This window comes from Castanea sativa, chromosome 5 (assembly GCF_040712315.1).
Source record: "Castanea sativa cultivar Marrone di Chiusa Pesio chromosome 5, ASM4071231v1".
NCBI lineage: Eukaryota > Viridiplantae > Streptophyta > Magnoliopsida > Fagales > Fagaceae > Castanea > Castanea sativa.
In genome coordinates this window covers 67,117,303-67,136,359 of record NC_134017.1, presented here as the reverse complement: position 1 = coordinate 67,136,359, position 19,057 = coordinate 67,117,303, and the positions used below count along the sequence as shown (strand labels likewise).

Genomic DNA, 19,057 nt, shown 5'->3' with positions numbered 1-19,057 from the left:
CTATGAATCGGATTTTCCTATAAGAAAAGTCTTTAAAAATCCAATAAAATCAGCTGATATGTTTAAAAGAAAAAGAATAATATGTTGTAACTTATCTGATAATAGCTTGCTGTCCAGAGTATAAACTGTATAATATATACTATTGCCATTTGCTTTCATTTTTTCTTTTCCAAATAATGAGAAACAGAAACTTAATTTCTATGCAAACAAATACATAGTGGGAAAGCAGCAATGCAAATGTCTTCACCAAGTGTTGGACAGAAGCAGAGTATGAAGCTATATATTTGATTCTACTCCATCCAGCATCCTAGACTTTTAAACCATTGGCTGCTTTTGTCCTCAGTACAAATATCTGTGGCTGATATTTACAGACATAAGCCTGCTTAAATTCTCCTTGACTAATACAAAACTAATCCATATTGGAAAAAAATCATATTCTAAGAATCTCTTCAGGCAAACCTCCAAAATCTCCATGTTCCTTCAACTGTTGCAAGCCGAGTAAAAACAAGGATAGCAATTAGGAAAAATAAATGACTTATCTCTAACTTGTGAGTTTGCTCACTCTTACTCTGTGAGTGTGTGTGCACGCAAGTGCATATATAAGATGTGGCATGTCTAATATGAAGTCATACTCCAAGCTCTGACTTTCATGCACAACATATTACCTTAATCAACTGATGTAGATCAGCTGAAGCATTGATATGCCCTGTGCTGAAATATGACTGAGCATATTCTTCTATTTTCTCCAGCCTGCAATTCAGGGTTCAACATATTTCACGTTATTAAAGGCCAGAATTTCCATTAAAATTACAAGCAAGGTTTCTGTTATTTTTTTGGGCAAGTTACACATGCACATGGCAGACCTTGAACACATGACCTCACCTTCCATATTTCTCTAACAATCAAAATTCATGCACTAAAACCTACAAAATGATTTGTTTGGCCCCCCAAATCAATCCAAAAATATAGCCACAAACTACCTGAGCCTTCTTTGTAGTATATTTAGGCAAGTATTCCCAGAAAATTTCATATGACAATTTATGGTCACTGGTCTAAGATGGGGCATGTCTTCCGTATCAAAACAGTCGTATGATGGATCTAATCCGATTCACGAATAATGTGTGCAACTCACAGATTTCCTCAGAGAATCGATGACATAATAAAAAAAAAAGGATCTCAACAGGAAGATTACCTGTATACATAATTCACCATGAGACCTCCACTTTGATGAAGACCTTTTTCTGATCGGTCTGCCATCCAATTTATTCTTTCAACCATCTGTCCATATTAAGAAAATCTGCAATAAATAGAATGAAATTTCCAACTAGGGAAACGTGCTATTTTTGGTTACCTGCCAATTTTGATCCCTTACGTAATTGTAATTTCTTGCAGTTAGATTTTTTTTTTTTCTTCATCAATTAACAAATATGGGTATTACATATCACTTGAAACATATCCCATCCAACCCATGTCACTGTTAGTTTTTCCCTGAATAAATTTTTCCTAGAAGGAATATAGATTACATGTTCTACCAATTAAGGTTGCATGACATACCGCTCCATTTTGCAAGTGAAAATTTGCTACAGAATCCAAAGCTTTTCCTCTTTTTTTCTCTTGCAGAAGATACCTATAGACAGAAAACAAGCATCATTTATTTTATATTCAATAAAATGCATAACAGTAAAAGCTAATGCAACAATTCAGAACTTTATTCTATGACATCATTTCCAATTCACTCAGGTCTCACTCCTAGCTGATATTTATAATGTTACCTAGCACAAAGTCGAATTAGAGGGGATCTTAACGCTGAAAGCAATTCAGCTGAATTGGTCCACTCATAATTTGTTGAATTCAGCAAATTCAGCATCACTTCCATGCCATTTTTCCCAGTAGCAACACCCCTGCAACTCAAAATATTAAGGTTTACAACATATGTTTCAAGAACATGGGAAGAAAAGTGGGATGTTTGGTTTTTTTTAGGTAATAATCTTTATTGATATGAAGAATTACTCCACGTTCATGATGATGAACACAATGAAACTAAAACAATACAATGAATCAAACAGAAAAGCTCAGAGAAGTATGAAACTCAAGAATGGAAGTACTATGTGTAAAACCCCAAGCCCTAGACCATTATTAGGATGTGCCAGGGGCAGTATCTTTCATGCTGATTGGCCCAAGGACATCAATGAAGTGTAATAAATTGCACAATCACTTGATTTTTTGAAGATGACCAGTTCAGCTTTACTGGGGCTAATTACCGAGAATTTATTGGGAGATGGACCTGACTCCATAAACAGGTCCAAAAGTTTCACATCCATTCTATCTAGAAGTAATGCAGTTCATTTTTATTTTAACAAGTAAAGATATAGTTAAAGAAAAGAGAGAATCAGGTAAACAGGGATGTTTTAAAAAATAAATAAACCTCCTATAGTTGCAATCTAATGTTCTAAACGTAATGTAGTTCATTGTAAAATTAATCTAAAATTCACAAGTTTTTAGCAATGGTCTACTACAGTTCTTCAAAGAAAGCAAGTGCCCAGGGAATCAGATCATTCATCTCATGTGCAGACATAAATGTAAAAATTAACCACTTTCTCTCTAAAGAAAAGAATAATCACAAAACCATGGATCTAAAAAGCATTTATAATCTCTCGATGAGAGATATATCATTCATTCAACTTAATGAAATAGCTTCATTTCTATGAATAGGTATATTGGAAAGAACATGAAGCTTACTCAGATAAATCCATAAGTGCTTTTTCCTCCTTTGGTTCAAGTATGTTCTCCCAGAAAGCAGAACCAGAACTATCAACTGATGACTGTGACACGTCTTCTGCTTCAGCAAGCTTTGACTGAGATGCCAACTTAGATAGGAGCCATTGCATGAACCCGGGGATGGGGCTGAGAGTTGCAAATGTCTGTGGAAAAAAATGAGGACAGTAAGTAATGCCAGGATAAAGACAGAAAAACCATGGCTAGACAAATGAGATTGACAGCAGCCTTAAAGACATACATAAAATTTGATAGCACATTTCCTCCAATATAATTTGATTGCATATGTGACGTATATTGGACTTATTATAAAAATAAAACTTGAACAAAATTACAGTAAAGTTACTAGCTAAGCAGAAAGTAAACCGGTAAATCAATAAACATTAATATGAAAATACTAATCTCGATGAAGAAGGGAGCTAATATTACCACTGTGTTCACAGGATAAATAGATGATCAACACAACTTAACAGTTGTGTAGCACAAAGCTAAGTTTTTATGAACCAAACAAAAAAGAGCAATTAAAATCAATGACCAAGAACAAAAATGATCCAAAAGCTAATTAGCCATATATAAATAAACAAAAAACATTTAATAAACAATGATTCTTTTGTTTGAAACAAGTCTCTGCTCTTCAAATTCATACATCTCTATAAAGCTAGAGAAATACTTACAGATATATGTGGCATTTCTCTTTTCACCAGTGTTATCACACGTTTAATAAGAAACTTTCCTAGGTTGATCCCTGATAAGCCAGGCTGCAAAATTTCAAAGCACGCAGATCAGGGACATGGAAGAAGACTATTAAAACGAAAATTATGATAGTCAGTACTCAAAAAAGCAATTAAAATAAGTGGGGATAAGAGAAGAATAATAAGTAGAGGTTTAGAGACTACAGATATAATTTACAACCATCAATGTCTCTATTTATCCATCAACTTTGGTAGTTACCAATGCTAATAGATTCCAATAATCAATGGTTATACACTCTTATGTGGCCAAGCATTTGGAAAGATTGCAGGTAATTTTCTGTGGGGAGGGCTAGGTGATGAATTTAAATTCCATCTTGTGGAATGGAATCATATTTGTTCTCCAACTGAACTGGCTGCTTGTGGTGAGAAAATTGGACACTTTTAACTAAGCCTTATTGGGTAAATAGCTTTGGTGCTGTGGGGAAAAAGACACATTTATGGAGATGGGTTGTTGCTTTCAAATATGGGCAGGATTGGGGCCGATGGTCCATGAAAAAGTACCCAAGGTCGTAGTTTATGAGGAGTACTAGGGGGGGTTGGGACTTGGGATGGATCTGTGGAGGGACTATGTGTAGCTTGAGGTAGGGGATGATAATTGCGTGAGGTTTTGGTCGGATAAGTGGTGTGGGAATCAATTTCTGGAGGAGATGTACCAGAAGTTGTATGCACTTGCAGCTGATAAAGGTGCCTCAATTAACACTTACGTAGAAAAAAAAAATGAAGAGACAACACACTCTTGGAGTGTCATGTTCATCCGAGATTGTTTTTTTATTGGTAAGTTACACACACGCCCAATAGGTCTTGAACCCACCTCGCCCTCCATCATTATTATGGGAGAAGGAAGTGTCAGTTGAGCTACAGTCATTGGTGTTCATGACTTTTGTAAACTTATGTTGCATGTGTAGGCACTATGGATCATCTGTTGTTACACTATGGCATTGCATAGCATTGTGGAACCTTTGTTTAACGGTGTTTGGGGTTTAGTGGATAATGCCAATGAGTGTTGCGGATTTACTATCTGGATGGAAGAATTGGTTTGGCTACCCTTATGCCTGATGTGGACACCATGAAGAGAGAGGAATCATCATACTTTTGAAAATGAGAAAACCTCAGTGATTCATCTGATGGCGCTTTTTACCAGATTAATGTTTTAATGATTTAGTGTCTTCAGTCAGAGATATTCTATAGTGAACTTCACTGATTCTCTCTCTTTTGGATTGTAATTCTCATTCTTTGTAATCCTTTAGGCTATCTTATGTATTCATCCTGTGTATATAGACTAGTTCCTCTACTCAATAAAATTTTATTACTTATGAGTAAAACACTTGTTTGATTACTAGAAAAATTACAAACAGTTAAAAAATAATAATACAAACAGAAATGGAGCAAATAATGAACAAAATAAAGAAAATTCTTTCAAGGGTAGATGGCATACAAAGTAAAGACAATTTTTATCTGCCAAGGTTTCCAATGAAATGAGCTCAATATGGAAGTAAGCAACATAAGATGTAAGCAATAAATGGCATGGAAGTATGATAAACAAACCTAAAATTAAGGGGCACTTAAAATGCATAACTGAACTTGCATCATGAAATAAAAATACCACAAAAACATCAATATGATATCTGTTATGTGTTTCCATTATGTTTTATAAGTTATACCATACCTGAGTTGATGAAATAGAGTAAAATAATGCACATGTTGCCTCACATTCAGGTATAGGAGGATCATCCCACAAAACTTCCTATCAAGCAATAAAAGATGTTAATTATACATCACCGACGGAATAAGAGAAGGTTAAAAAAAAAAACCAACCTGTATCGACTGAGCCACATCTTTCAGGAGTGCAACTTCAATAAAAATAAGGGGTTCACCTGAATCAAAATTCAGAATCAGACTGCATTGATCAGTTTATACACATAACAAAACAAGATAACTCAAAATATTTTAGTATGACTTTTCCAAAACTAATTTCCAAGTTAATTGTCATGTAAAACATACAGCCAAAAGCAAAAGACACATTGACACGGTATGAAACCAAAACTATTGTAAAACAAGATTGAAGAAAAAAAAGCCTAGGGATCAGCACCTAGCGAAACATAAAACCTGCTAATCAGCACCTAGGGTTAATTAGAATTGGTATCAAGCTATTGGAAAAAGTTCCAACTGCAATTTTATTCATCATAGCTTGTCTCCATAGGAGTACAACAACACATTTATATGGACTACTAAAACTAAACCTGAATTCTAATTGACTTAGGAAATTCCAATCATTCCAACCTAGGTAACTAATAAGATTTAATAAAAAATCCCAATTGACTCAGAAAATTAAACAAGACTAAATTAGAATATTTTCTTTGCTCTTCCTACATTAGCCATCCAAAAAAAACTATGATATTAGACATCATTCTGCCTATCACTATTACTGCTAAATCGCAATCATGCTATGACAGATTCATGCTATTGCCTCAATAAATGCAGACTCAATCTATTTCAAACTGGTTGAACCAATGATTATAAATTTATAAGATATTTCTGTAGTATTAATAAATTGGAAAAACTCAGAAGTTGCAATGACAACAATAATCTATATGATGCAATTTCAGACTTACTAATAGATAACTTGAAATTTCCGTCAGACATCTACCAAGATACCTTATAATAAAACAAAGGCTGGGAAGTAAGAGATCAATATATCTGATAATAGCAATCAACACTTACCAATTACAATGCATAACCACTGAATTGCCACAGGACGAACAAAACTAATATGAAATACATGACTATTGAAGATAAGCCTAAAACAACAGATACAGAAACTAGTACTATGAGCAGCAATTTTGAAAGGGATTGCTAACCAGGTATTGCCGGATGTAGATATCCGAAACAACGACGACCAACACCCAGCCTTCTCTTAAGATCTATAAGATTGCTGATTGGATGCACAGCCTAAACAAAATATACTTATTACAAACAACGAAGGCTATACCACACAAATTTTAAATCAAAAGGAAGTGCAACACGGGGAAGAGACAAAACACCTCATAAGCCACAATTTTCTCCAGCAAAGAAGCAGGATCATCCCATGTTATTTGGTGAAGCTCTAAGGCAGCAGGACTAAGCCACGTGCTAAGTTTCTCCTTTAAATAGGAGTCCAATGCTCGCAAAGATGCAATATTTCCCTCTCTGCGTATTCAAAGAAACAATTCTCCTTAATATTGATGTCAATTATGTTGATCACTGTTTAAGATATGTCAGAATTTGAAAACCCAATATGATGAATTGATGATTTAATAATAATTTATCAAATTTAAGCTCCGATAAAGGCACCAGGTCCCAAATTCAAAGACCTTTTACATCATTTAGCAAGTTAGATTTTTCTCCAACCTAAACATTACTAGCAGCATCCAGCACATTATTGCTGTAAATTCACAATGCATCACTACCACTCTTAGGATTTGTCATTGTTGTTTTTCCCAGGTAGAGTGTATGTCTATTTTGAGGAGGTAACAATATGACTATACTATACAACATGGAGCATAACCTTACGCGAGAATGGATAGAATATCAGCTCGAAGAATGGTCAAGAACTTCAACCCTCCGGGATGAGTGTTGAGCCGCTCAAACAGAACTTCATACACCGGCTTCAGCGCGTGCCTCAAATTACGCTCAATACGATAGAAAGCAGAAAGCAAGCCTTCATCTTCTACTCCAGTTGACGATTCAGCATTCTCACCTAAACCTACATAATTCCCACACCAACTCAATCTAACAAAACATTAACAACAACAACAACAACAAAATTGAGTATAACAACATATTGAAACTCACCGCTAGGTACTTCAAGTCCAAGATATTGCTTAATCAATTCGCGAACTTGCGCCCTATTAAGATCATACTCTTTCGCAAGCAATAGAAGTAATCTCCGGCGGTTTTCATAATCAAGGCAAGAATAACCCTATATTATCATTTTTCATCATAAGAATTGCAACAAAAAATTTTATAATTATAAAATAAAAAAAAATTTAAAAAAAAGCATTAATCACAACTTATAAACTAACCTCAGAAAAATCATTGAGCACAGAATCTAAAACCTCCGTTTTGTTCATCGATATAGCCGAGTGCATCGCCTCTCTCACAAGCTCAAATTCTCTGTAACAATAATATCAATTTATATAAAATTCAAGAAATTGAATTTTATGCAAGAAATTAAGAGTACAGACCTTTCAGTGTTACTCGAAGCATTGAGATTTTTGGATCCTTGAAATTGCGAAACACGTGGACTCGATCGGTTTGGTTGAGAATTCTGTGCCATTTGATTTACTTCGTTCTGTTGAAATCAAAAAATCGGAGAGTGAGAATTTCAAGTAGCGAAATGCAGTGAGAGAATTTGGAAAGTTTAAGAGTACACTTATACAGTGAGAGGAGAGAGAGTGAGCTTTGTAGAATGGCTGGGTCTCATTCTGGTTCGCATCAAAATGGCTAAGCCTTTCTTGTTCATGCTTTGATAAAAAAAACAAAGGAGAGTGCAATATCTCTAACAAGAGCCCTCTCTCTCTCTCTCTCTTGGCCGTTGATAAATCGATTTCCAAAGCCGCCTACATAATTTCGGTTCTGTTTCGAAACGTTTTGTTTTTTTGGGGGCCGTTTTGAAGTTCGAACAGGCGCGTGTTTGTTGCAGAAGACGGGATGTCGCTGATTTGGAAAACGACAGAGTAAAAGGATGGGTGAATGAAGAGACAACGGGGTAAATTTTTTATTTTTTCATATAAGATTTTTATACAAGATAGAAATTCTACTTTAATCTAATTTAAAGATCTATTTAATTGTAGGAATGAAAAAGTAGGAGGATAAAAAATTAGTAGGAGGATAGAAAAGATTTGGTTTTTCCTCATGTGTGTTTGGTTGGAGAGGTGAAAAAGTAGAATGATGGAAAACTTTTTTGTTTGATTGGAAAGAAAAAGAGAATGATGGAAAATGTAATTTATATAAATATTATGTCCTTATTATATAATATATAAGAAATAGTGGGAAAGTAAGGGGTAGGTGAGTGCAATAAAGTGAGAGTATTTGTGTAAATTACATCATTCAACATCTTTCTTTTTTTTCCATTTTCCTCCCAAATTGAGAGGATAAAAAAATGTGAGCTCGGAGGGATTATTTTCCTCTCCATTTTCTGTCTCTCTTGTTTTCTCTCTAGAACCAAACGGTAGAAAATGTCATTTCTCACCCTATTTTCCTCTCCCTATTTTTCATCCTTCCTGTTTTCACTTCAACCAAACATACCCTAAGTGTATATATGTGTGAAACTCTCTCCTAGATATTTGAATCTCAATCCTTGCCCTCTCATACTTCATAAGTACTTATACTTGTAGAGTGACCATTGCACCAAGAGAATGCAATAATTGAGGTAAATTTAATATAAAAGACATGCTCTGCTAGTCCATTTCGGTCTCCCTCTAAATCATGTTTTATATATTTATTTATTTTTTGGTAATTTATTTATTTATTTTTGACAATTTTATGTTAAAAGTTTAATTTGATTTATTATTATTATTTTTGTATTAAATGTGTCATGTGCTTTAGTTAACTTAAGAATTTTTAGTTAATTACCACCGCACATTCTTGGTGTGATGGCCACTTCACAAGTATAAATATTTGTGAGATGTAAAAGGTAAGGGCCAAGGTTCAAGTCTCTAGGAGAAAATTTCACACACATATATATTTAGATTAAGTTAGAGTAGAATTTCTATCTTGTATAAAAAAAAAAATTTTAACTACTCTGAGTCCTAATTCATTTAACTTTGATAGTGGCTGACCAAGTTTGATTGAAGGCCAACAAAGCTTAAAAAGGGAAATGACTTTATATTGGGTCATGAATTCTCTCTCTAAAATTTCTCTTCTTCACATTATGTACATCCACTTTCTTTAAACTCTAAATACACAAACCTATGCAAGACCAGTATTACTTGCATTTTCCAATTATTTAAATATAGATATACTAGCTTCATCACACGTGTTTTGCGCGTGAGATTAAAAAAAAAACCTATGTTTTTATTTTATATATATAAGTTTTATTTTGAGAATTTAATTTATAAGCAGATAAAGCAATTTGAAAATCAACAGGAGAGTGACCCTATTCTTTAAGCAATGTTTTAATGGGAGTTAGAGTTGTATTTTTACCATTGTTCTTGAGCTTTGTCTCTACTTAAACATAGGGGTGTAGAAGCATTTTTTAACAAAAAAATGAAGATCCCAAATAGGGGAAGCCCCTTAGATAGTAGTGTGTGTGTGTGTGTGTGTGTGTGTGTGTATAAAAGTTAGGTTCAAATTACACCTGGTGTGACTTTAAGTAATATTACACCACCTAATATTTTTTAATTAAATATGAATTTTGATAAATTCACCACTGGATTACATTATCTTCATATATTCTCCATACTTAGAAAATTTAAAAATGATCAAAGATCAATAGTCATATTATCATTCAATTGTTTAAATTCAAGTTTTTGTAGTTTAAAATAATTCATAAAAGATGAGTTTATAAATCAATTGGTAAATTATATCTGATTGGCATGCATGTTAAGAACATATAGAACATATAATTTAACGTTGGATTTTCAAATAAAATGAATTCAATAACAAATTATTGAGTGGTATAACATTGTTTAAGGTTACACCATGGGGCTAGGATCAAGTTAAACCTAGTGAAACTCTTAGAAATGTTACATTACCTAATAGTTTTTCATAATATAAAAATTTTAAAAATTTCATTGTTATAGTACATATTCTCTATGTTCTTAACAAGTTCGCCAAATTCCATGCCAAACTTTGATCTTATTAAAATTTTCAAGCAAATCGATTATAAGAAGACAATTTGTTAAAGAATTAAAGTTATACCAAATGTAACTTTAACGAACTATATGCATATATGTGTTAGATTAGCAATTATAATTCCCCTATCAAGTTTTAATAAATAAACAATTTTATGTTTGATAAACTAAAAACATAAATATATACATATACATATGTTTATATTGATTATATATATATATTGTTAAAAACCCATTTGTTCCTAATGAAAATGAATGGGAATAATTTAGGTAGTCAGCCTCTATAAGAAAGAGATGAAAATGATATTGAATTAGTTCAAGATAGTCAACCTCTATAAGAAACAAAGAAAGAAATCAACAAATGCAATAATTTAGGTTTCCAACATATTCCTCCCCTTCAAAACACATTGCCTACAAGGTGTCCTTATTGAATGACACCTTCATAAAGGGTGACTGGCCATCAAAATGCCAATAACATATTGATAGGAATTGATCTTGCAAAGCATTGAATTTCTGATCAAAAGTACAAGAAATCTCAAGAAATTCATGAAATTGTTTTTCTTTTATTGGGAAGGAAATTCTCATATTAGTAATTGTTCAAAGATATAAAATATTAGCAATACGTAGTACAAAAAGAATCTCTTGAATCCAATTTTCGTTGTAAATTACCCTTGCCTAAACAAACGAGAGTCTCTAGTCCAATTTTTTGAATTTGGATTAATCCATATTATATTTGTCAAGCAAATACTAGGGTAGCAATTAATGATTAATTACAAAAGAACTCAACAAATCATGTCATCGTGAATATATAAAGTATTCTCTAGAGAAAATATCATTTATATCTTGCAACCAAAATATCAAGCACGAGAACCATTTTTTATGCATAATTTTAAATACAAAATTTTAAATAAAAACAATTAACAAATGATATAGTTATTGATCTCTGGTTATCTTTAAATTTTACAAGCGTAAATCTCATAAAAAGTAAATATAATTTAACAGTAGATTTGTTAAAGTTATATTAGATATAACTTGAACCTAACTAATATATTAGATTATCAATTATTATTCCCCGTCAAGTTCTCATGAATACAGATTTTGTGTCTAAAAAACACAAACATATACATACACATATGTTTATGTTGACATATATTGTTTGGAGTAAAATGCTAGAACTACAAATTATTTGACAAATTGCTGATATAATGAGTAGTTATTGGTAAATGAAAAAATGATGTTATTATTTGTCCTAGATGATAACCAATAAAAATTGGCCACAATAATAGTTTGTAAAAATGTTGTAATTGTGTCTGTAGCATTACTTCTTGTTAGGAATCCGCTGATTCCTAAAGATCATATAAAAGTTTAGCACATCCATGAGGGTCATGACTCATGGCATAACAATTTTCTCTCACTATCTTTTTGCTGCAAGGAATAGAAAAACTAGAATTCTAATGATGCAAACCTGCAACACCCATTTGGTGATGCATTGAGACATCAAAGACTAACATATGCAAAGACCTAAAATATTATACGAATTATCTATCTAATTTCTTAAGAATGATTTTAGAAATCATACATATTACACTAGCCTCTAAAGTCTAAACACACGCTATGCACGTCATAGTGCGTGTTTAAAGGCTCTCTTTTTTTAATTAAAAATTATTTGTATTTCTATATTGCATAGACTGTTCTTTCTTTGTGTTTCTATATACAAAACGACCATTTGAAATATACACTAATTCTAGTGTAGTAGAGTATTTCAAGTTCGAATATCTAAAGAGAGTTAAGAAAGATCTTTCAGAACTATAAACTTGTGTAAAATAAAGACAGACATACAATAATGTGAGGAAGAAAACATAAAAAAGATTAAGTATTAAGAAAATGACCTCTTTTTATGCCTCAAAGAGAAACAGAGGGAGGGGAAGAGAAGACATTTATTTATATTTTATTTTGGCAACTGGGTTGTAGTTCTAAAAAAAATAAAGATACATAGTAGTACTGTCATTTGTGGATGAGAAGTTATAGCAATACAGTTTTTTTTTTTTTTTAGTAGATGTGTTTTTTTTTTTTTTTAACTCAAAATAAAGAAGAAGAGAATTGAAAAAAAAAAAAAAAAACTTGAGATTAAGTGTAAGGAAATCGCAAATTAAAAATAAAAAAAAATAAAAAATAAAGAGAAGAAGAAGAAGAAGAAGAAGAAGAAGAAGAAGAAGACGAAAAAGAAAAAGAAGAAATGGTTAAGATTTGATAAAGGTAAATAAAGAAAAATTGAAAACTTAGGCTTAGTGATTGAAGTAATATGGGGAGTTGGAGCAATTTAAATCTTTGAATAGAGAATGTGTAGAGAGGGAAAATTCCCGACCTATCACAAGCTGACACATCATACTACCAAGTCCACAAAATACAACCAATTACAAAGCGCCACGTACTGCTGCTAGGTTTTGCCATCACTATTCAGATTCCAATAGAAATTTGCCAAGTGTCATTGAAATAAAGGCATGAAACTGCATCAGCATGCGTAAGCGATGACACAAGCACCCTGCACGTGTAAGCGATGACACAAGCAATCCAGCATGTGTAAGCGTTGACATAAGTGGACCAATCAGGCTGTGACAAGTGTCACCAATCAGACTCCACCACGTGTCGCTCACCCCCTAAACTCCTATATATAGAAGCCTTCCTAAGACATTTAAGAGGACAGAAAAAAAGAAGAAGATATCTTGAGTTCAGAAATCCAGAAGCTCTGCCAGGATTCAAACCCCAAAGCCTCCAAGAATTTCAAGAACTTCAACCTCGAATACCGACAACATTCGAAGTAAAATCATCCAAACTACTCGTCTAGATCTCAAAGGTTACTAGAATCAAGCTCAAAAATCTCCAGAAACCTCAACAAACCATAAATCAATGAAACTCTACGTAATCAAGCCTCTAAAGCACCGAAGAATTTCCACCACAAACCTTCAAACACGAAGAACACACGAAGAACGCACGAAGAACACGAAGAACAAAGAATTTCTAATAAACTCATAGCTAGAGATTCATTGTAATTCCGTTTCAAAGATTTTCGACCCATTCCTCAGCCAAATTGAAGGATATCTTGTGTTCAAATCAAAATCACATTACCACAATTCCAATCAATAAATCTTTCAGGGAGATCGAATCAGAGGATCACTCTTTTGTAATTACAGAGAATTGTACCCCAAATTCATCAATACAAATTCGTATTTGTAAAACTATTTTTACTTATTTGATTTATTTCGAACTAAGAATTTAGTCGTCTACAGAATGATCCTAATTTGTAGGCAATAGTTTAGTGGGAGTTTGACATGTTTTTTTACTGGATTATCCCTAAGTTTGGTCTCTATTTAAACCTAGGAGTGTAGAGGTATTTTTGAACTAACGAATTGTCCATCCCAAATAGGAGAAATCCCTTAACTAATAATATAGATATAGATAAACGTTAAAGATCGGTACGTGGCTAAGGCCTAGTATTTAAAATTTTTGAATTCAAATGGAACATAAACATTGAATTTAAATAGATTGTGAGCTGAGCAGTTTTTTTTTTTAACATGTATTTTTTTAACGTATATTTTTTTCTTGTATTTGAAAGTGGTGTAGTGAGGTTAGTGGGTTTTTGTCTAAAATGATATAGAAATTTTTTTTTTTTTTTTTGCTAAAAGGGAATTTAATTAAACAGATTGAATCAAAGGTTATAAAGTCTTGAGTATGAAATACCCCAAGCATCCGAAAATAACTGATACAAAATAGGGGAAGGGGGGCTAAGGCTTATTATTTTAATTCAAATAGAATATGTTTGTTGTAATCAAAAAGAAAAAAAAAACAAATAAAAAGAATAAACGTTAGAGATATGAAGGGTAAGAGGTGTTTTTTTTTTTTTTTTTGATACTGGAGGTATTTTATATGGATGAAAAAGGGGTTAAAACTCTAAATTTTTGGACTCTTATGAAATTCGTTTTAATTTTTTTTTTTATTAATGTTTAAGATGAACATGAATGAGGGTAAGGGGTTTTTCTTTTATTTATTTATTTTACTAGAGGTGTTTTATTCAGATGGAAAAAAAAAAAAAAAAGGAAAAAATTCTAAATTTTAGGAGTTTTCTTTTTGAATAGAAACAATAGTAGGTATTGTAGAAATGTTTGTTTTGAAATTAGGTATTTGACATTGTTCACCCTAATTATAAGAGAAGTCATTGTTTATTGATAAGAGTATTTTTGAACTACATAAAAGTCTAAATTTTAGGAGCTCTCTTTTTGAATAGAAACAATAGTAGGTATTGTAGAAACGTTTGTTTTGAAATTAGGTATTTGACATTATTCACCCTAATTATAAGAGAAGTCATTGTTTATTAATAAGAGTATTTTTGAACTACATAAAAGTCTAGTTCAAGAAAGTGAATTTTTAAGGGAATCATGTGATGTTATTGACCATAATCTTAAAACAATTTGTAGGAGAAATCATTGGTTATTGGATGCCAGTATTTTTAACCTTCAGAAAAGTCCAAATCAAAAAGAGGAATTTTGTTATAGATAGTATAGATAATAATCTTTTAAAAGGAATAAAGTAGCACATTTGTTTTCCTATTGAATAAACAAAGTGCATATTTTATGTAATTGTGCATTTGAATTAACCTTTAGTTGATTTGCAAAATCACTTAGAGTGAAAAAAAGTACTATCTATACCAAGAAGAATGGAAGTTCTTAAATATTATACATAAACAAATAAGTTATTTTTAAAAAAATTGAAAAGCTAAAAGCTAATACAAACACTGCTGTGTGTAATGGTTTGTTCCTTCTTCTCTAAATCTCTAAAAATGTTCATAAACATAAAATTGCTTCAAAGGAATTTTCAATACCTTAATTAATTTTGGGGACTTCAATCAAAATATTATTACTTGTTAAAATTCATACAAAAAAGCAAATGAAAGAAAGGGAAATTTGTTTGGATATTCAATTTCTCAGAAAGAGAATTCTTTGTTCAAATTCCATAAAAAATATATATAAGTCTTAACTTATCCTTGTGAATAAAATAAAGGCTAAAATGCAAAATTCACCCACTAAGTTTCGTCATTTATAATATCAGTCCTATAAGTTTGGGTTTTGTCATTTCAGTCCTTTAAATGTCATTCCTTCTCAATTAAGTCCTCCATTAATGTGCTGTTAGTTTTGGCCATTAACTTACCAAAACAGTGTTTATTTATTTCTTAATTTTAGAAAAAAACCCACACCTGGATAACAAAGATGAACCCCCCCCCCCCTCATACTGATATGACCCCATACTGATATGAGAAATCGAGAAAGAGGGGGAAAGAGAGAGTGAGAGATCTAGAGGGGAAATGAGAAAAAAAGAGTTTGTGACATGATGTTCTGTTAAGATTTGAAATCTATTTAGTCTGCGTTTGAATACCACTTATTTTACTGAAAACAATATAGCAAAATAATTTTTAAATATGTGAATAGTGTCGTGGGACTCATTTTTAATGAAAGTTTTGTTGAAAAAAGAGGTTTGTGGGCTCCGTGAACAATGCATGGGATCCACTAGAAAAGCACAAACGCTCTTCTAAAAAAAAAGAGAAAAAGAAAAGGAAAACATGAAACGTGAAACATAGACGCTATTCAAACGGAGATCTAAGGGTCTGTTTGGATACCGCTAAAAACTAAAAACTAAAAACATTGTAGCAAAATAATTTTTAAATGTGTAAATAGTGTCGTGTGACCCATTTTTAATAAAAAAGTTGCTAAAAAAGAGGTTTGTGAGTCCTATGAACAGTACACGGGACCTACTGAACCGCCAGATACTTAGTGGTAGTTGGGGTGATGTGGTGCTGTTAGTGCGTGTTACTCCATTATTTTTTTTAAACTCTAGAATGAACCATTTTGATAATTGTCGATTTTATCGGATAATTTTTCATTACAATTTTCTTGTTTATTTTAGATCGGCAAAAATACACTTTTAGTCCTTATATTTTGAGCCTATTCTTATTTTGGTCCTTAACTTGATTTCGCATCTACCTCAATCTTTGAAAACGAAAAATCATGTCCATTTCAATCCTTACTGTCAATCCACTAATAGAAATATCATACGTGACAGATAGAGTGCAAGACACAGTAAATACTAACGTGACTATTAAATAATATTAAAAAAATTATTCTGCTTTTAAAAAATTACCATGTCAGCCTCTAAATAAAAAAAAATTAATTAAATTAATTAAAAAAAACATTAAAAACAACTCTTTTTTTTCCCGCTTTATTTTCTTAGCAATTGAAAATACAAAAACACAAACACAACCCAAATCAAAACTGGAAACAGATCAAAAACATTGTTGGGTTTGATTTTTTTTTTTATTGAAACTGAATTCTTCTAAACCCACACCCAAGTCTTCTCTCTCTCTCTCTCTCTCTCTCTCTCTCTCTCTGCACATCCCAACCACCACCTGCAATATCCTCCACCACTCTCTCTCTGACCGCTACTAAGAACCATAACTCACCGCCTTCCATGGCTGACGTTTGGCTGATCTCAAAGAAGCCAATTTCCTCTAACCCTCCATTTCTTTCTCTCTCCGAGATCTCCTCCACCACTATCTCTGTTTGGTTGTTTGGATGATGAAGGCAATCTCGTCACAACCACCACCTTCTATGGCTGGCGTTAAAATCGTTTGGGTTTGGTGGTTTTAGATATAATGATGCATTTTGAAGCTTAATGTGCGAGGTGAGAATGATGGTGGGGTTGGAGGTGGTTTGGGTTTTCAGAGTCCATTGCCACTGTTTACTGTTCAGATATGAAAAAATTGGAGCTTTTTTTTTTTTGGGTATTTTTTATTTGGAATATGTTTGATGGGTTTATGGAATGGTATGTTATTAAAAAAAATTTTGTATTTCCCAAAGTTTGTATTTTTATTGTTGGGGTTGTTATGTTGGAGGTGTACCTGATCTTAATTAGTGTTTTTTTCTTCATTGGTGTATTCAAATTGCTCAAAGTTTGAGCTCTTTAGATTTGTTTTGATTATCCTCTGCTTGGTCTGAAACTAAATGGGAAATGAGATTTCAAGAATCTCTTTCTGGAAATTTTTGATGAAGTGGCAGTTTATGAATTAAACCACAGGAATTTTATACAGTGGAACTGGGTTTTGGATTTTGAAGCTGATGGAATAGGAGGTCCCTTGATGTTTCTATTGTGTTTGGTTGTCAAAGAAAAGAAAATGTGATTATAGAGTTTTTTTTTTTCTTGAAATGTGAATTGGATTGTTGTAATTTTCTGCGTTGTGTTTGATTTTTGTGTTCTGGTACGTTCATCTTGTGTGTTCTTGAGCCGTGTTTTTTTTTTTAATTCTTTTTTTTTTTCTTTCACTTTTTACTTCAGTGTTTTTCTTTCTTTTTTTTTATTTATTAAAATGTTGATATGGCATTTATAAATATTATTTTAATAACCATATCTGCTCCATATTTAGCCATATCATCATCTAATATGTCAACAGTGCACTTTGTTTGTCACGTAAAAATTTTCTATTAATGGGTTGATAGCAGGGACTAAAATGAACATGATTTTTCGTTTTCAGAGATTGAGGTAGGCGCGAAATCAAGTTAGGGACTAGAATGAATGAGAATAAGTCCAAAATGTAGGAACCAGAAGTATATTTTCGCCTTTTAGATCTTTGGGACTTTTAGAGGACTAGGAGCAATTAGTTTGTTTGCTTTGCTACTGAAATTTGTATTGCCAATGACTTTGGAAGATCTTCTTGCTCTTGGCCTTTGTAGTTGATATATATCTCTCTCTTTCTCCCTCTTTCTCAATTTCTCAAATCAATATTGGGTGGGGTGCGATGGGGTTTCATCTTTCTTATTCAGGTGTGGGTGGGACAACTAATTGGATTTCTGTTTTTTTTCCCTTTAATTAGCGTTTTTTTTTCTAAAATTAAGAAATAAATAAAAGTTAAATATTAACTAAGGTCTAAAATGACGTCGTTTTGGTAAGTTAACGGTAAAAACTAACAGCACATTAACAGAGGGCCTAATGGGAAAGGAATGAAACTTAAAGGACTAAAATGACAAAACCCAAATTTATAGGACTGAAATGACAAATGGTGAAATTTAGAGGGTGAGTTTTACATTTTGGCCTAAAATAAATTATTTTACCCAAAAACAAAATTAAGTCAATGCTTAATTAAATACCAAGTATTTGACTTAGGTGTTCATCATTTAAAGCGGACAAAATCATATTTGAGGATTTTAAATCTAAAACCTTAATCTAAGAACTACAAATAGGCTTGATCCCCACCAATGGTGCGTAGGCAACCTAAATACATTATTAGGTGCAGCTACAAATAAATAAAAAACACATCCTCTCAAACACAAAAAAATAAACTCATGTACAAAACAATGTAGTTGGAATCAAAGGGTCTTCCCTTGAAACTGAGAATTGTAATTAAAAGATACATTATCTTGAATGAGCACTACTCACATCAATAAAACCCATATGCCCAGACGTTAATGGATGAAATTATGTTTGATGGATTTTACTCAATAACAATTTTAAACATACTAATTTGGGGTCAATGCATTATCCGATCACCAAAATTCTTAGGGGGGGTAATGAGATGTAGCACAAAAAATTTATTTCATTCACAAACATAGAAATCTCATCACACTCCTAGAAATTATGGTGATTGGTTAATGCATT

The 19,057-nt window shown here is 32.3% G+C and overlaps 1 protein-coding gene across 1 annotated transcript; it reads right to left on the bottom strand.

Moving 5' to 3' along the window:
• Positions 1-31: 31 nt before the first annotated feature.
• On the bottom strand, positions 32-8,178 carry LOC142633843 (uncharacterized). The gene is made up of 16 exons (XM_075808092.1): positions 7,945-8,178; positions 7,751-7,857; positions 7,589-7,679; positions 7,359-7,485; positions 7,077-7,269; positions 6,569-6,713; positions 6,386-6,476; positions 5,343-5,401; positions 5,194-5,271; positions 3,450-3,533; positions 2,740-2,921; positions 1,773-1,901; positions 1,555-1,627; positions 1,193-1,278; positions 666-750; positions 32-484 (listed from the first exon to the last, which is right to left on the bottom strand). The coding sequence occupies exons 1-16, from the start codon at positions 8,026-8,028 to the stop codon at positions 431-433; spliced, it is 1,668 nt and encodes a 555-aa protein (XP_075664207.1). The 5' UTR covers positions 8,029-8,178; the 3' UTR covers positions 32-430.
• Between the last annotated feature and the right edge of the window lie 10,879 nt (positions 8,179-19,057).